Source organism: Vulpes vulpes, chromosome 10, assembly GCF_048418805.1.
Source record: "Vulpes vulpes isolate BD-2025 chromosome 10, VulVul3, whole genome shotgun sequence".
Lineage (NCBI taxonomy): Eukaryota > Metazoa > Chordata > Mammalia > Carnivora > Canidae > Vulpes > Vulpes vulpes.
This window is the reverse complement of record NC_132789.1, coordinates 77,336,064-77,350,331: the sequence shown is the minus strand read 5'-3', so window position 1 is coordinate 77,350,331 and position 14,268 is coordinate 77,336,064. Positions and strand designations below refer to the sequence as shown.

The 14,268-nt window shown below is 43.5% G+C and overlaps 1 protein-coding gene across 8 annotated transcripts in view; it reads right to left on the bottom strand.

The window, feature by feature from the left end:
* The window catches only part of ANO4 (anoctamin 4), a 402,861-nt gene that overhangs the window by 375,463 nt on the left and 13,130 nt on the right, over positions 1 to 14,268 (bottom strand). For all 8 annotated transcript variants that reach the window (XR_011994944.1, XM_072724685.1, XM_072724687.1 and 5 more), the window contains exon 3: positions 7,360 to 7,611. Coding sequence is in view for 4 of the 8 variants with exons in the window: in XM_072724685.1 (XP_072580786.1) it covers positions 7,360 to 7,611 (252 nt within the window). In the remaining 4 variants the exon portion in view is untranslated. The remainder of the gene's footprint in view (positions 1 to 7,359; positions 7,612 to 14,268) is intronic.

Sequence of the window (14,268 nt, the reverse complement as noted above, 5' to 3'; positions counted from 1 at the left end):
CCTTCAGCATCAATTCTGAGTGTATCTAGTCACAATTTTGTTGAAAGAAATTAAATTCATGCTATTAAATAGATGCCCCTTCTAAAGTACTCTGTATTTCAGACAAATCCATGGTATCACCTTAGTCTGGTGTATCTCAGGTTTTCAGAGTTCACACATAAAGCAGCACTGGTAAGCTTACGAGGTCACTAGGAAAGGTAAATGAACATCTCCCATCCCACGTGAGACATAGTGCTGTGCTTAGACTGTGAGTACACAGGTAAGAGCTAGGCACTTAGGAAGTGATCACCACTTTGAAACAGAGAATAGTCATTTACATCTTCCTTCCCTTTCACAAATGAGGGACATATTTATTTTTAAGATTTTATTTGCTTATTTGAGAGAAAGAGAGAGAGAATGCATGAGCAGGGGAAGAGGCGTGGGAGAGGGAGAAGCAGACACCTCAAGAAGAGGGAGCCCGATGCAGGGCTCAATCCCAGGACCCTGGGATCATGACCTGAGCCCAAGGCATACGCTTAAATGACTGAGCCACCCAGGCGCCCCATAAGGAACATATTTAAAATCCATAAGAAATGTTTGGAACTTACTAAGGATCTCTTTCTAAAACCCAAATCTACCAGGAGACCACTAGGGGGAAAGTGGGGAGGCATGGTGAGGCATGAGGCATGCAAAAGACAGGCAGGAGGAGGAGGGCATGACACAAAAGGTGTGAGTTCTCACTTTTTCCTGTGTAGAGAGATGCAAGGAGATTACCATGGGTCTTGGACACAAATGGAGCAGCTCTGATTTATGACATCACCTCAGAGGGCTATAAACTGGGAGCCAGCAGGCAAGTATCACAGGTGTCACCTTGGGGCTCCTGGGTGGCGCACACAGGTAAGCATCTGACTCCTGGTTTCAGCTCAGCTCATGATCTCAGCATTGTGGGATCAAGCCCCACTGTTAGGCTCTCCACTCTGCAGGGAGTCTGCTTGAGATTTTCTCTCTCCCTCTGCCCCTCCCCCAGCTCATGCTCTCACTTGCGCTCCCTCTCTCTCTCTCTCTCTCTCACTCTCACTCTCGCTCTCACTCTTGCTCTCTCTCAATCTGTCTTAATAAATAAATAAATCTTTTTTTTTTCTTAATGACACCAAATGTGTGTGTGTGGGGGGGGTGGAATCTCCCTCTTTGGAAAGAAATTCCCTCCACGCTTTCGATGAGGATACTGTTTGCAAAAGGCTCTTGTTAAAGATAAGGTCAAACTCATTACAACCCACAAATACATTCTCAACAATTAGGTTACCAGCTTACTCCCACTAAGCAGAACTCCAAAGAACAGGGCCAGGTTCAATTGACGTAAGTCAATGATTTTTAACTGGGGACAATTTTGCACACACACACACACACACACACACCAGGGACATCTGGCAATGTTTGGAGATATTTTTGGTTGTCATAATGAGCATCCAGAAGGATAGAGGCCAGAGATGCTGCTAAACCTCTACGGTGCACAGGACAGCCCCCACAGCAAAGAATCACTCTGCTCAAAATGGTCAATAATGACAAGGCTGAGAAACTGATCAAGTGCACAAGAAGAGAAAAGGCCTAGGTGCAGCATGAAATAAAACTTAGGAAGAGTTTAAAGGACAGGAAGAAATACAGAAAAGGGAAAATCCAAAGTGCCAAAGGCACACTTTATCAAAGATAGCCTCAGAAAGAACAGAGCCCTGGAAATGCCACAATGGCAGGGCCCATTGCAAGGGCAGGGTGCAACCCCCAGGCAGAGAACACAAAGGAAGGAAGGAAGTAGCATGAAGAATGAATGATGAATGTGAAACAATGAGTTAGTGACCATGTCACATGCATTGCACAATGTTTAGCAGCATTCCTGGCCTCCAACACCCGAGTAGCTCCTCCTCACTTGGATCAACCAAAAACATCTCCTGACATTGCCGAATGTCTGCCAGAAACAAAATCAGTTTTGGTTGAAAACTATTCTTCTAGAGAGTATCCTTTGGAATTAAAAAGATATAGTTTCCCCTCATTATTTCTTTCATCTTGGTCCTTCCTTCTAGGTTCAATTTCCTTCTTTTCTAAAACAGGCTTTTCAGTCATCCTTTCACTAGGGGTGCATGGGGTATACTTTCCCAATCTTTTTCCAAAAGAAAAATGTTTTAAAGCTGACCTCCCTCTTCAGTTATCATTTAGCTGGATTTAGAATTCTGAATTGACTGTTATTTCCTTCAGTACTTTTAAGACATCAATCTACTGTCCTCTGGCCATTATCACTACTATTGGAAAGTCTACCCTCAGTTTGTTTCTCATTTGTAAGAAATCTGTTTTTTCCCCTGAGAATTCTAATATTTTTGTTACTGTGTTTTGCTAACTCACCAGAATATGTTTATAATATGTGGATTTAATTTTACTTATTTTTCTTGGTACTCATTGTGTTCTTGAATCAAAATATTTGTATCTCTCGTCAATTCTGGGAAATTATTGTTGTTGCTTTTTAATATTCTATGTCTCTCCATTCTTTCTATTCTCTTAATCCATAAAAGGATTTCTATTAATTGCATGTTGGACTTTCTCATTCTGTCTTCTATATTTCAGCCTCCTCCTTCTCGTTTTTCTGCCTCCTATCTCTCTATTCTGCATTTGGGGTAATTTCTTCAGCTCTATCTTCCAGGCCTAATTGTCTCTTCCACTGTGTCTAATCAACAGTTGAAACAGTCATAGAAAATACACTTCCTATATGCCAGGCTCAACAATGACCAAAAATTGCATGATTAAGACACCAATTCTCAGCAGAAGAACTTTCCATCTAGTAGGCCAGCCACACACGAAAACTATTCTGCAGTCTAACAAGAGCAGAATTCAAGATGTCAATAGGAGTTGCCAGTGGAAACAGAAAGAGCGATTAAATATGCTGAGGAGAAAAAAAGAATTCACAGAGGAGGTCACCTGTTAGGTACATCTGAAGAAAAAATTTCCTAGGAGGAGAGTATAAGGAAGGGTATCCATACAAATGGCAGAGCATGTGCAAAATTGTGAATCTTTGAGGAACAGTAAAGAATAACATGTAACTACTGCATGGATGCATCTGAAGAGGGTGGTGAGAGATGTTAGGGGGTCAGGTAAGCTAGTCAGGAAGGCCCTCAAGTACCATATATGAAGGGTTTAGACTTTATTCTGTTGCCCATGGGGAAATAACAGAAGTTTTCACAGGTGGCATGAGAGGGCAGTAATGGAAGAAGGAAGAGAGAAAGACAGAGAGATGGATTTGGACAAGTGAACCCTATGGACATGGAAGAATTAAGATGTAGGGAGGCTGGCTTTAAGACTGCTGTACTAGTCCAGGTAAAGATGATGAGAATTTGAGCTAGTCTCTGTTAGGGATGATGAGAATGCTCTTAATTGGAGATATTTCTCAGGTAAATATAATGCATGTGTTAGCCAGCTGGCTCTGGAGGCAGATCGCCAGCAGAGAGTTGAGCATGAGGACACCAACTTCTTGGCTTAGGAGTCTGGACAGACTGTGACACCATTAAATAGAGTAAGAAAATCAACTCTGAGAGCTACCAGGAGAAAGTTCCTTTAGTGGCACGTAATTTTGAGATGTCTGGGATATATCCAGGCTGAAAGTTCTGGAAGGCAAATACATCTTTAAAGCTTGGCAGGGAAATCAGACAGGGCAATAGCACTTTGGAGTCATCAGCATGCCGCTGGACACTGAATACAATGGGAGAGAGTGACTGAGAATCAGCTGAAGGCAGAGAGTGACCAAAAATGCAAGTCATGTGCTGGTAGTGAAGCAACTTGGAAAGCTTGATCATCAAAAACTGGGTATCAAATCTACCCAGAATGCCTGAGACAGAGCCAGTTCCCAGACTTCCCTCCTATGGTTCTCTCAAACTCATCTTATTTTAATTGAAGAAATAATTTAGTAACATCTTTTGTGCTCAATATATTTTTATGAATATATCTTCATATTATATTTTTATAATAGCATATTTTAATACTTTATTATTTATATTTTAATACTATGTTAATGAAATAATAACAAAAATGTGTATGTGATCACCTAATGTTAAATCTTCTATCTTAGCACTTACCACACTGAATTAAAATACTTTATTTGCTTATATGTCTCCTCTGGCAGACTTTGAGCTCCTCAGGGGTGACACCTTATCACTTTTGTATTCCAAGGACTTATCACAGTACATGGCATGGAGTGGGAATTCGGTGTGTATCAGAGGATGGATGGCTAGAAAGATGAAATTGATGCAGCCAGCCTGTGGAGACTGCTGGAAAAATGGAGACTGTTTTTCCAACTTAACCTGCCTCAATTTATTTACTGATTAAAACATTCTCCACCATAAGGAAGGGGTGCCATGTCCAGGGCCACCATGCAGTTTCATAGGCTGTTCACTGTGCAAGGTGGCAAGTAGGGTTAGGTAAAGTCAAACCTAGAGAACCTATTGTAAGAGTTAGTCATGCAATAATGGGAAAGGATGATGGCACAGGATGATGGCAAGAGTAAACAGAGCTCAGTAAAAGGAGAATTCCAGAAACTCTAGTCATTCTGTGTCTTTTTAGTTGCTTCTAGAATTGTAGAGTGGGTTTATTAAATGGAGACATTATTGTTAAATATGTTTGGAGAAATTCTTATGCATAAGAAAAGTCCGACAATCAAGAGAGAAGTGTAAAGTGATTTTGTGACTAAAATGGGTTGGCTCCTTCAACATCAGACCTACAGCCTTGCAGAAGAGAGATGGCTTAGAAATGTGAAGGGATAGCTGGCACAGCCTGGAATCTTTAGGAAATTCTGGTGTAGTGGAACCAACTTGTCTCACCCTAGAGGTTTCTTCAAACTAGCAAGGGAAGCAAAAACTAAAATATAAACAAATAATAACATCATCCTTATTAAAAAAAAAAAAAAGAAAGTAAGGAGAAAGGAACCTGGATGCATTCACACAGAAATATGTATTAAAATCAATAAATTGTTGTAAGAAATCAAATATATTTTGATTACATATAATCAAAATTGAGACTTACAGAAGCTATACTAGCATCTCTAATTTTCTATAATAAAATACTACATGCTCATTTAATATATCTGTAAATGCTGAGGATAACTTTATAAGCATAGAAATAAAAATAATAATAAACAATTGGGTGGGGAAAAAATCCAGAATTTTATTGCTAATGGAAAGTTCCCAGGAACGAAGAAAACTATGGGCTTTAATTTGTTTTTGAAAATCTGCGAGTTAAAAATAGAAACCTCCTCTAGAAATTGGATCGCTTCTGAGGATGGCACTCTGTGGAAAGAAAAAAGTCAACTTGTGGAGAAACGTGATAAAATGTTAATCTGGCAGCTGCCAGTTCATGCTCCTCTTTGCCAAAGAAATGCCAGAACCCTGCAGCTACCCTGGCCAAAGGCAGCACTGCAGTTTTTTAACTTCAGACTTTTTTAAGCTTTTAAAGTAAGCACAGAGTCCTTTTTCATTCACAATTACATCAAGACCCAGGAAATTTTGAAGTTCAACCCAGATCGTGGTTTTTTTTACTCTTAAATCAGTCCTCAGTTAGGCCTGGAAAGACAGTTCGTGTATGCAAATGTCCCTTAACAAGCCAGGCAAGACCATCTAGCCACTTAACCGAAGGAGAACCCCAAGGCATCTAGAGAAAACTCAGAAACCAAACTCTCCGGAGAGGGTGGCCTGCAGAACACAGACTGCTGAAGCTTACTCCCTGCCATGGACACAGCCTCCCCGGAGGGCGGGGGGTGGGGGTGAGAATGTGCATGGTTAACAAGTCGGTGGAGATCCTGCACATTTAGGGGAGCCTGCAGTCTCCTGTTTCAGACGTGGGTTTTGACAATCCCGAACTTCTGCAACATCAGCATCTCACCTCCAGATGGCGGCATCTATGAGCTGTTCAGTGTCATCCTGAATGTCGCATTGCCAACTTCATAGATTTATATTCCAGAACGGAGATTACCCGTTGGATTTGTCCGACTAAGCCATTACTTCTAAGTGCTATATCTACAGGAGGAAAATGTGGCAGGAGAGATTTTTCATAATTTAAAGTGCCAAGTGAGACTTTAGAAATAAAAACAACGGGTTATCCTTGCATAAAGCATTCTTTAACTCATCTAAAGAGCAAGGTAAGTTATACATTTTAAGGCAATGTGTCGTGAGCATTTTTCTTGCCCTGGCTGTTTAAGTCATGACTCCCGGAGATCCCACAGATCGGCGGCTGGCAAACATTTTTCTGCAAAGGGCCGGATTGTAAATATCTTAGGCTTTGCGGGACATACAGGCTATGTCATAATTACTCAATTGGGCCATTGTCACTAAAAACCGCCAGAGACAATAATACATAAATGAATGTGGCTATGTCCCAATACAACTTTATACATGAACAGTGAAATCTAAATTTCACATAATTTACGTATGTCTCCAAATATTATTATTCTTTTTTTTTCCAGCTTATGGTCTGAATATTTATCCCCTCATCCCCCAAATTCGTATGTTGAGATCCTAATACCTGAGGTGATGGTATTAATGAGATGGGGCCTTCAGAAGATGTTTAGGTCATGAGGGTGGAGCCTGCAAGAATAAGATTAGTGTTCTCATAAAAGGGACCTCACAAAGATCCCTTACCCCTTCCACCATAGGAGGATAACATAAGAAGTCTAAGACCTGACCAAGGGCCCTCACCTGGCCCCACTGGCACCCTGATTTTAAACCTCCAGCCTCCACGACTGTGATAAATAAGTTTCTGTTGTTTATAGACCACCTGGTCCGGGTATTGTCATAGCAGCTACAATCAATACTAAGTCAGACTTAATGAATGAATGATGACACCAATCATTTTTTAAAAAGTAAAACTTATTCCTAGTTCTTGAGCCACACAAATAACAGGTGGACAGCTCAGATTTGGCTGACAGGCAGCAGGTAGCAAAGCCCTGACAAAGAGCAATGTGGTGGCACAGCACGACTTGCTAGTAACTAAGGTATTCAAAAATGATGTTTCTGAAGACCAGAGTGTAGTCCATGAAAGATGCCTCATCACTAAACAGAGAATTAAAGACATCAAACAAAAATTCATATGACAAAACTCAGAATTCTGATGGAGAGTTTATTTCCAGATGATGTTTACCCAATAGAACCAACACCGTGGTCAAATATTCCTAAACACATCTAACCTTCCCCCTGGTATGGTCAAGCTACCAAGGGCCAGTGAATACAGGGGAATTGTCGGAGTCCACAGCATTGCACAAGCAGAAATGCAGATGCAGTTTGTTCAGCAGGGAAATGCGTGAAGGAACCTGTAAGTGCAAGTTCTGAATCTCCATCAGAGAGCCAACACTCTTACCTGTCGTGTCTTGACTGAGGGTTTCCTGGCTGCTGCTGCTGTAAGAAGGCACTGGAGTGATGGACAGTGAGGCTGGGCAAGATAGAGGTGTGGCCAGCTCAGTCCTGTGGGTGAAGGATCGATGGTACACAGGGATGCCTGCATCTTTGGAGATGAAGAGAGGCAGATCTGATGGGAGGGTGGGTCTGCCTTGTGCGTATGGATTTTTCCAGTGGGTGAGCCCAATTGCAACAGGCCCAGCAACATCATAACCTGGAGAGACAAACACATCAGGTTAGAAGCAGCAAGCAAAGCTTCCTACCACATCTGTTTCTGTATTTCCCAAAAATCTGAGCTATGACTCAAATTGAACACCACTTGAGACTTGAGATAAGGATGCATGTTACTAATAAGCAGACAGGGATCGTCACACTTAATGGGTTGTGTTCACCACTCAACATACGTTTAGTAAGTGCATACCATGTGCAACTGTGTAGTCGTTGCCCGTAAGGAACTCAGAGTCCCATAAAGGAGATAAGTATGATGTTCATAATGAAAAAAAATTACTGAGGGCCTACTATGTGCTAGATACTTTGCACAACTGACACTAATCCTCACAGCATGTGTACAAGGAGACTGTTACTATTTCAGCTTCATGGATGAGGAAACCGGATCGCAACTTGCCCTAGGTCAAGCAGCCAGTAAGTGCCAGAGGCAGAATTTAAGCCCAGATCTGTCTGACTCCAAAATCTGTGTTCTACCTCGTAAACCACAACTCACTACAGTACAAAGTAAGTTGAAAGAAACAGTTTAAAGCAGTACAGAGAAGTTCCCGCAGGATCTCCTGGGAGGAAGTGCTCCTAGTTAGAGGGACTAGGTCACGGAGAGGGTGGTATGAACTCAGCCTTATAGGCAAGGGCTGTGACCCAGAGGAGACAGAGGGATACATCTGTTCTGCAGATATGTTTTACGTAGCCCGTGCTTGCCTTAACTGGAAATAAAATGCAAATTCAAATTAACAACAACAAAAATCTAGAAAGTCCTTAAGAGAATCCAGCTTTCTGGATTCTCTTGAAACATCTCTCTTGATCTTCTCCTAAAGACAAGCAACACGGGACCCCATTCCCAGATGGCAAGTGTTGGCCAGAGTGACTACAGCAGCTCCCCTCTTCGAGTGCACGGAACGGAGGGAATTGCAGTGGGCCGCAGTTCCCATCACTCCCTAATTTCTTAGTTCCAGCCCACTTCCCTCATTTATCTTCCACTCCTGACTTCTCCAAGCCTTTATATTTGCAACCTGGATAGAGAATTTAGGAATAGGAGTTTAATCTGGAAGGGAAATAAAAAGTAAAGATGGAAAGGTAGGTTGATATACAGGGTTGAGGGTCTTAAATGCCAATGTAAGAAAACGGAATTTTTTGGCAAGCAAAACAATATCCCTGAAAGTTTGTGAGCTGAGGATCCCATCATCGAATGGCAGCAGAAGTAGCCAGAATCTGTGGCTTCTCACTCTGGGCGGGTATCTCTCCTGGGAGGCCTCCCCTGTCACCCCCAAGGTTTTTGAAACCTTATGAAGGAACGGCCACTCAAGAGTGCTGGTGACGTGGGGACTGGAGGTGTCGGAAAAGAAAGTCCGAACTGGGGAGGGTGGGTCGAGGAATCAAGGAAGCCCAGAAGAGGTAACAAGGGAGGACACCTGTGTAGATTCTACAGCCTGAACCATGGTGTCAGGGGCAGCCCACCCACACTGCACTGGAAATGCGGGAACAGGGTACAGGTCAAACAATTCCTGCCTACATTTTACAGCCAAGTCTTTTATTTTATCTATGCCTGGATCCCTCATGAACCGAGCCTCCCTCAAGGTTTGACGGTGTGTCAGTTGTCTTTGAAACTCTCTCCCAATGTCCATTTGGCTCTTTTCCTCCCTCCTCTCCCACTAGTACCTAACACAAAGCTGGGCTCAGAGCTGGCACCCAGTAGATTCCACTGTTCACTGGGTTCCTAGATGCCAGCAGCCAGGAGATGATGCAACAAGCTGTAAAGGAGAGGCTAGGGAGGTATTGTCAAGGGACCGAATGTAAGTGTGGACAGCAGAAAAGGAGAAGTCCAAAGAGATACATGACGTGGACTAAAGAAAGGAGCTCGGGGCTACCAGGTAGGTCTGCCCCTCCCTAGCAAGATGTCTGAGAAGACTTGCGGCAAACAGAATTTCCTCATCCTCACCATGGCAGTCAGAACGACTGGCCTTGCAAGGGCTGAGTAAGGTTGGCTGTGTTTTTAGACACGAGGAGTTTGAGTTTCAGTGGAAGTATCTATGTGGAAATATCTGGAAGGTAGCTGGGGGAAAATTTTTTGAAATGAGGATTAAGAGAAATAGGACCAGAGCCATAAATCTAGCAGTTACCCACATAGAAGTCATGGGTGAGGCCTAGGAACAAATAATATGTCGCTGGCACAAAATAATAAATCCACTAAAAAGTATAATACTGCCTAACACTTACCGGCATCATGCTAAGGGACCTACCAGCACCACCTCAGTCAAACCTCGCAATAACCTTGTCAGGCAGATACTAATATTCTCATTTGACAGATAAGGAAACTGAGGCCAAAGGACATTATTACTTCTCCAAGAGCAAAGCTCCACAGAAGTAACAGTCAAGATTCAAGCCCAGGCTCACTGAAGACAACATGGGTGTGAAGAGAGCAAGTGGCAAGAGGGGTTCCAGGGGGCCTTGAAATGGGGCCCATCCCCCTACAAATCACCCTCATATTGTTTATTCCTTCCTGAACAACTTTTCACAGACCAATCCCAATGGACAAGAATGCTAGAGGAAAGGGAAATGGTGACACACTTGAGAATTGGCCTATCGGATTGTTTGGACTCTTCTGGGTAAGTGGCCTTCCTAAGAGGTGAATTCTAGGATGTGGAACAGAGTGGTGATGAAGGTGAGTGCATCCCTCCTGAGTAAGGGCCCCAAGGCCGCCAGTAATGGCCAACAGGAACACAAATTCTCAGGGCTTGGAACTCTGAACCGAATGCTCCCGAGCCCAGGGCTGCCCTGGTCATGCCTGCTGGACTAAACTGCAGATGCAACTTTGTTTGTTGTGTGATCAATACTTTCCCGGAGCTCACTGGGCCCTAGAAATGAAATTCCAGGATTCTCCATTTAACTTGGCTTTCGTTATGTTTGTATTAAAAACTTGAAGAGGCGTTACCTTCTATTCATGCCAGGGAACCCTTTTACAGTAGAGTGACTATCAGACCATGTTTTTCCCTTGCCTGTTGCTTCATTCGGAAATGTGCTCAAACTCCTCTTTCCCTTTCCACATTCCCAAGCTCCTCTCTGGAGTCATGATACTAAATAGAGCACAGCACAGAAGTGTCACGTGTAAAAGTCCCAGGGAAATCTGGATTCTCCATAATTCCAGATTTTACCATTTCTTTAATAAAAGGATAGCTGACTTATCATGTATCGTTGATTTGAAAAGACATTGTTCACATAGCTAACAAGCTCCTCCCCCCCCCCTTTTTTTTTGTTTGGAAAATGACCACATCATTTCCTCCAGAAATGGAGTTCTTTAGCAAAAATTTTAAACCATGCTATTGATAGAAATTAACTATATGATAATATCTGCATGATTATAATGGAATATAAACATACCAGCCTGGATTTGCAACGAAGTCAAAGTATTTTGAGGGGATAACCAACCATCCAGGGGAACAGCTGGCATCCAAATGTCCAAGAGCCAAGTAACAGAAATGTCATATTGGCAGCCAAGCCATTGTCCCTCATCCACCAACCTGTCCCTTGGCGGGGGGCGGGGAGGGAGTGGAGTCGGAGCAGGGGTCTCAGGTCCCTGGGAGTTCTAGGTCAACATCTCACCCAAAATTGTGAAAGGAGACATATAAGGAACACTCAAAACTGTAAGCTGTTTTAAGAAAAAGCTGTTCATTAACTCTGACGTTTTAAAATCTCTCACACATGGGTAAAATCGGAGTTCACCATCAGAACGTGAGGAGTTGTCCATGTCTCATGAATACATGGATTCCAGAAGGAGTCTTCTTCTGTTCCCAGTTGTCTTTGTCGTCATTGTTATTGTTCCTTAGCTGTTGTTTTGTTTGTTCGCCAACACTTCTTTGGACAGAACATGGGCTCTTGTATTCACAGGAAGCCCACAGGAATGCTATTTTCTTAAATGAATTGGATGAGTAAGTATTGAGTAAGAGAAGAACCCAGGTGCAGGAGATGAAAGAGAACAAAAAGAACTTTTAAAAAAAGAAACTGCTGTGTGACCCAGAGATCTGTCCTCCCCCTAGAACTTCAAGTCTAACTAAAGCTGTTCATTATTTTCTTCTTTTGCTATAAATATTGCTAAAGTGCTTTGTACCAGAGAGATGGTGGGAAGTGGGGGGGTGCCCGGGTGGCTCGGTGGGTTAGGCCCTGCCTCTGGTTAGGCCCTGCCTCTGGTTCAGGCCCTGCCTCTGGTTCAGGTCCCATGGAGCCCTGCCTTGGGCTCCCTGCTAAGCAGGGACCTGCTTCTCCCTCTCCCACTGTCCCTCCTATGCTCATTCTCTCTCTCTCTCTCTCTCTCTTGCTCTCTCAAATAAATAAATAAAATCTTAAAAAAAAAAAAAAAAGACTGTGGGGCATGGACAGTGCCTGATGCCAGTGCAAAATCACCCCTCTCCCTCCTCCCAGCAGAGGCCCACTTTGGGCATTCGGCATACCTACCCCCCACCATCAGCCACTGGGAAAGCTGACATTGCCCCCTTCCCTCCCCAGGAACTCTGACATGTCCAAGGAGACTCTCACCTCCCTATCTCCTCTGCCAATGATGGGTTCAAGGTGGGGGGGGGGGGGGCGGGTCATGAGATCCACCCCTGCCCAATGGGATAGGAGCAGTGTGTGGGGGCTTCAGGAGAAGGTGTCAGCTCCGCAAGGGAAAGCCCGAGGAAGGCTCCAAAGCTCCTGTCCTGTGATCATTGTGCCTGAACGCAATGCCTGGAACCATGGCAGCTACCTAGCTGCTGCAATAACATAAACTCAACCAGAAGGCAAAGGGGAGGAGGTCTTTGGCAACATCATGGAGGAGCTTCCTGAACCCATCCCAAGGACAGACATGCCTTTGTGCCTCCTGTTATGTGAAATAAATTTCCTTATGGTTTCAGTCACTTTGGGTCAGGGAACTGAAGCAACATTAAAGAGCCTTTTGGTGACTCCATCACCTTCTGAGAAATCTGTGTGTCATGCCCACCTCCCCTCAGAGGCACCTCTGCACTGGGAGGACCTGCTGTATCATCATCTAGGGCTGCTAATGAAGGACTACAAACTGGGAAGTTTATAAAAAACAAATTTATTCTCTCACAGCTTTGAAGGCTAGAGGTCTGAAATCAAGATGTCAGCAGGGCCGTGGTCTTTCCGAAGCCTCTAGGGAGAGCCTGTTCCATGCCTTTCTCTTAGTTTCTGAGGTTGCTGGCAATCCTTGGCATTCCTTGACTTGCACACACATCCCTCTAATCTCTGCCTGTACCACCATGCAATGTTTTTCCCCGTGTGTCCGTGTGTCTTCTCCTCTACACCCACCATACTGGATTAGAAGGCCACCCTAATGGAGTCTCTTCTTAACTTGATTCTACCTGCAAAGACCCCATTTCCAAATAAGGTCACATTCAGAGGTTAGGACTTTCAGGGGACACAGTTCAACCCATAACATGCTAACATGGTGGCTGAGGCTGACTAGACAAGGTACAACATAAAGACTTGGAAGAAATAGATACTTGGTCATTGAGGTGACCAAAATATATTCTCCAGATACATCTGGTCTTCATCCACAGTTGCTGAAAATGTGTCAGAACCATAGAAGTGACATGGGTGTCTTGTTACCAATGAAGGCGATTTTTGGTGTCAGAACTGAATTGAAATATCAAAAACCCCGCTGATGTCTAAAAATTGCTTGGTACTGGTGGGGCCTCCACACACATTGGACTTGGAGCTAGGAACCCAAGAAGACTAGGAAAGGATGCTAGGCCTGTGGCAAATAGCAAGAGCATTGTCCAATGGGCACTAGATTACCTGGGTTCAAATTCCAGCTGCTCTTACCCATGGATCCCTCTGTAACATGTTAACCTCTCTAGAATTTAGTTCCCTCATCTGAAAAAAAAATGGGGGAAATAATAGTATCTGACTTGGAAGATTTTTGTGAAGAGTAAATGAGTAAGTACGGAAAAAGCATCCAGCATAGTGCTTGGCACCGAGAAAGCTTCCACATGGTCCTCAGGCACCTCAAGTCTGACATAGCTACCCTCTAAGCCATCAAGTCCTCTTCCTGTCTGCTGTATTTCTAGGGGTGGCTCAGACCCCCTGCCACCCTGACCCAAAGTCTCAAGGCACACCTGTCTTTCCCCCAGCCAGTCAATGACTAGTCCTGCCAGCACTCCCACATCTCTACCTCCAGACCTGCTCATATCCCACCTCTCAAGTCCATTACTGTCCCATGTCAAAAGCAAAGTCACAGCCACTTATTCTGTTATGACACCAGACCCCCAGCCCCACGAAATCTGTCTTGTTCACCATCAGAATCCCTTTCATTCATGTATTCATCTTGTCACCCTCCTCCTCTGAACTTCCCTCTACTTAACAAATGTCTTTAGGAAGTGATTGCCAGTTATTTAGTGTCTTCAAACCAGGGTCCATGAACACTCCACAAGAACTTTTTTTTTAATTTATTTTTAAGAACTTTTCTTTTTTAATTTTTCATTTTAAAGTTAATCATTTAAAAAGTCATAGACGCATATTGTGGACCCAGTTCCACCACTTAATTTTAGCACCTAGATTTGTTTTTGTGTTTCCATCAAGTTGGCACCAATCAGTAAACCCAGTAAGAGATGAGACAGATGGATGTGGCCAGGCACCTTCATACCAAGGGAAA